At 49.5% G+C, this 2,425-nt stretch overlaps 1 protein-coding gene across 1 annotated transcript in view; it reads right to left on the bottom strand.

Annotated features, from left to right (window-relative positions):
* Positions 1 to 153: 153 nt before the first annotated feature.
* The window catches only part of LOC112449738 (mitochondrial 2-oxoglutarate/malate carrier protein-like), a 3,250-nt gene continuing 978 nt past the window's right edge, over positions 154 to 2,425 (bottom strand). Inside the window, exons 2-5 of the mRNA XM_037974471.1 lie at positions 2,314 to 2,422; positions 2,148 to 2,199; positions 1,365 to 1,508; positions 154 to 249 (exon numbers count right to left, since the gene is read on the bottom strand). Coding sequence (XP_037830399.1) covers positions 154 to 249; positions 1,365 to 1,508; positions 2,148 to 2,199; positions 2,314 to 2,422 — 401 coding nt within the window. The remainder of the gene's footprint in view (positions 250 to 1,364; positions 1,509 to 2,147; positions 2,200 to 2,313; positions 2,423 to 2,425) is intronic.

Below are 2,425 nucleotides of genomic sequence, written 5' to 3'. Positions count from 1 at the left end.
TGTTGGGTCCAGAACCATCAGGACAGGTCCTCCGTGTTGGGTCCAGAACCATCAGGACAGGTCCTCCGTGTTGGGTCCAGAACCATCAGTACAGGTCCTCCATGCTGGGTCCAGAACCATCAGTACAGGTCCTCCGTGTTGGGTCCAGAACCATCAGGACATGTCCTCCGTGTTGGGTCCAGAACCATCAGGACATGTCCTCCATGCTGGGTCCAGGTTCAGGACAGGTATGGTGTCTCTGCTGACCACCTGTAAGAGCAGGTCAGCGCACATTGTGACCTCTGACCCCACATGGAGGAATCTGCTGAGCTCCTTCCAGGCAGTCAGGGTGTGGCGGATCAGACTCACAAGTTTCCACAAGCTGCTCTTTGCAGTTTGCCTGAAGGGCACAAACTTTCTGAGTTACCAACACTGTGTTAACTTAGCATCACCGTTAGCATCAGTGTGCCAACGTGTTAGCATTAGGAGCAGGGAGTCGGACCCAACTCCATTCAGATTCTGGGTTTATCTGCAGCCTGGCAGAGCTGGGGACCTGTTTGGACCTTTGTCTGAGCTGAAGAACAGATAAAGCTCGGGGTGGCAGCTCTGCTCAGTTAGGACCTCTCAGGACAGGTTTTAGACGGTTTTATAAATAAACGTGGCGCGCTCAGATGGAGCTTAAAGCAGAACATTTAAACCAACTTCCTCAACAACGGTGAACTTGCTCTGAGTCAAGACGAAAGAGACCGAGGCGAGGGAGTGAAGAGGAAGTGGTGTTCACACACACACACACACACACACACTTCACACTAAAGCTCAGTGTGAAGTGTGTGTGTGTGTGTCCTTATATGGCAAAGCAGAGAGAAGTGTGTGACTTTAAACAGAAAAAACTCTTTTGTAAAAAGTTCTCCCCACAATCAACACTTGTTGAGTTTTTATGGGAAACTGAGTCTAAACTTCTTTACAGGCCACACCCACTTCCTGTTACTGACTCCTACTTCCTGTTCAGAGGATCTCAGTTTGATAAAAGTCTCTGTCAGCAGGTGGAAGATGAGACGAGTCTGACGAGGGTTCTGCTTCAACTCTGATGACCTTTGACATCTTCATAAAAACAGGTCACCACTGCATCCTGGGTCAGGGCCCCTGGTGCTTCTGGTGGTTCTGGGTCCTGATGAAGGACCCTGGTGGTTCTGGGTCCTACAGAAGGACCCTGGTGGTTCTGGGTCCTGATGAAGGACCCTGGTGGTTCTGGGTCTTGATAAAGGACCCTGGTGGTTCTGGGTCCTACAGAAGGACCCTGGTGGTTCTGGGCCCTGATGAAGGACCCTGGTGGTTCAGATCTGTCTCCAGGAGGACAGGAAGTCTTCAGGTGTTTGTGTTCTCACCAGCNGGGTCTTGTAGAGGCGGTTCATCTGTTCGAGGAAGATGAAGGTGAGGACGGTGTGAGGTCCGAGGCGAGCGTAGTACGGAGTGAAGCCCTTCCAGAGAGAGAAGAAGCCCTCCTTCCCCACGACTCGCACCAGCACGTCCTGACGAACACACAGGTAAACAACCAGGTAAACACAGGTAAACAACCAGGTAAACAGGTAAACAACCAGGTAAACAACCAGGTAAACACACAGGTAAACAACCAGGTAAACAACCAGGTTAACAGGTAAACAACCAGGCAAACACAGGTAAACACAGGTAAACAACCAGGCAAACAGGTAAACAATCAGGTAAACAACCAGGCAAACAACCAGGTAAACACAGGTAAACACAGGTAAACAGGTAAACAACCAGGTAAACACAGGTAAACAAGTAAACAACCAGGTAAACAAGTAAACAACCAGGTAAACACAGGTAAACAACCAGGCAAACACAGGTAAACAAGTAAACAACCAGGTAAACAACCAGGTAAACACAGGTAAACACAGGTAAATAGGTAAACAACCAGGCAAACAGGTAAACAACCAGGTAAACAAGTAAACAACCAGGCAAACACAGGTAAACAACCAGGCAAACACAGGTAAACAAGTAAACAACCAGGTAAACAACCAGGTAAACGGGTAAACAACCAGGTAAACAGGTGAACACACAAACACTGAAAAGCCTGCAGTTGGAAAGTATGAACGTGATTGGTGCGGCTCATCCTCGCTGTTCTCTGATTGGTCCGTCCTGAAACTCACCAGGCCGTTCTTGTACTCGGGCTTCCCGTCGATCATCCTCATGTTCTGGATCCTGAAACAGCAGAAGAAGAGCTGAGAGTTCAGTCCACCACAGAAGAAGAACAGCCCGAGGATCTGACTCTGGATCAGATTCTACAGGTCGTAGATTTCTGCAGCCGTTCAGAACCTCGTCTTCACGATGTCGACGGGCATCGACGCCGCCGTGGTCACCAGGCCGCTGATCATGCTGGCGCAGAAGTGACACAAGATGTCGTCGCCGAAATAACCTGGAGACACAC

Source organism: Kryptolebias marmoratus, unplaced genomic scaffold (genome assembly GCF_001649575.2).
Source record: "Kryptolebias marmoratus isolate JLee-2015 unplaced genomic scaffold, ASM164957v2 Scaffold70, whole genome shotgun sequence".
Lineage (NCBI taxonomy): Eukaryota > Metazoa > Chordata > Actinopteri > Cyprinodontiformes > Rivulidae > Kryptolebias > Kryptolebias marmoratus.
This window is presented reverse-complemented; position numbering and strand designations above follow the sequence as displayed.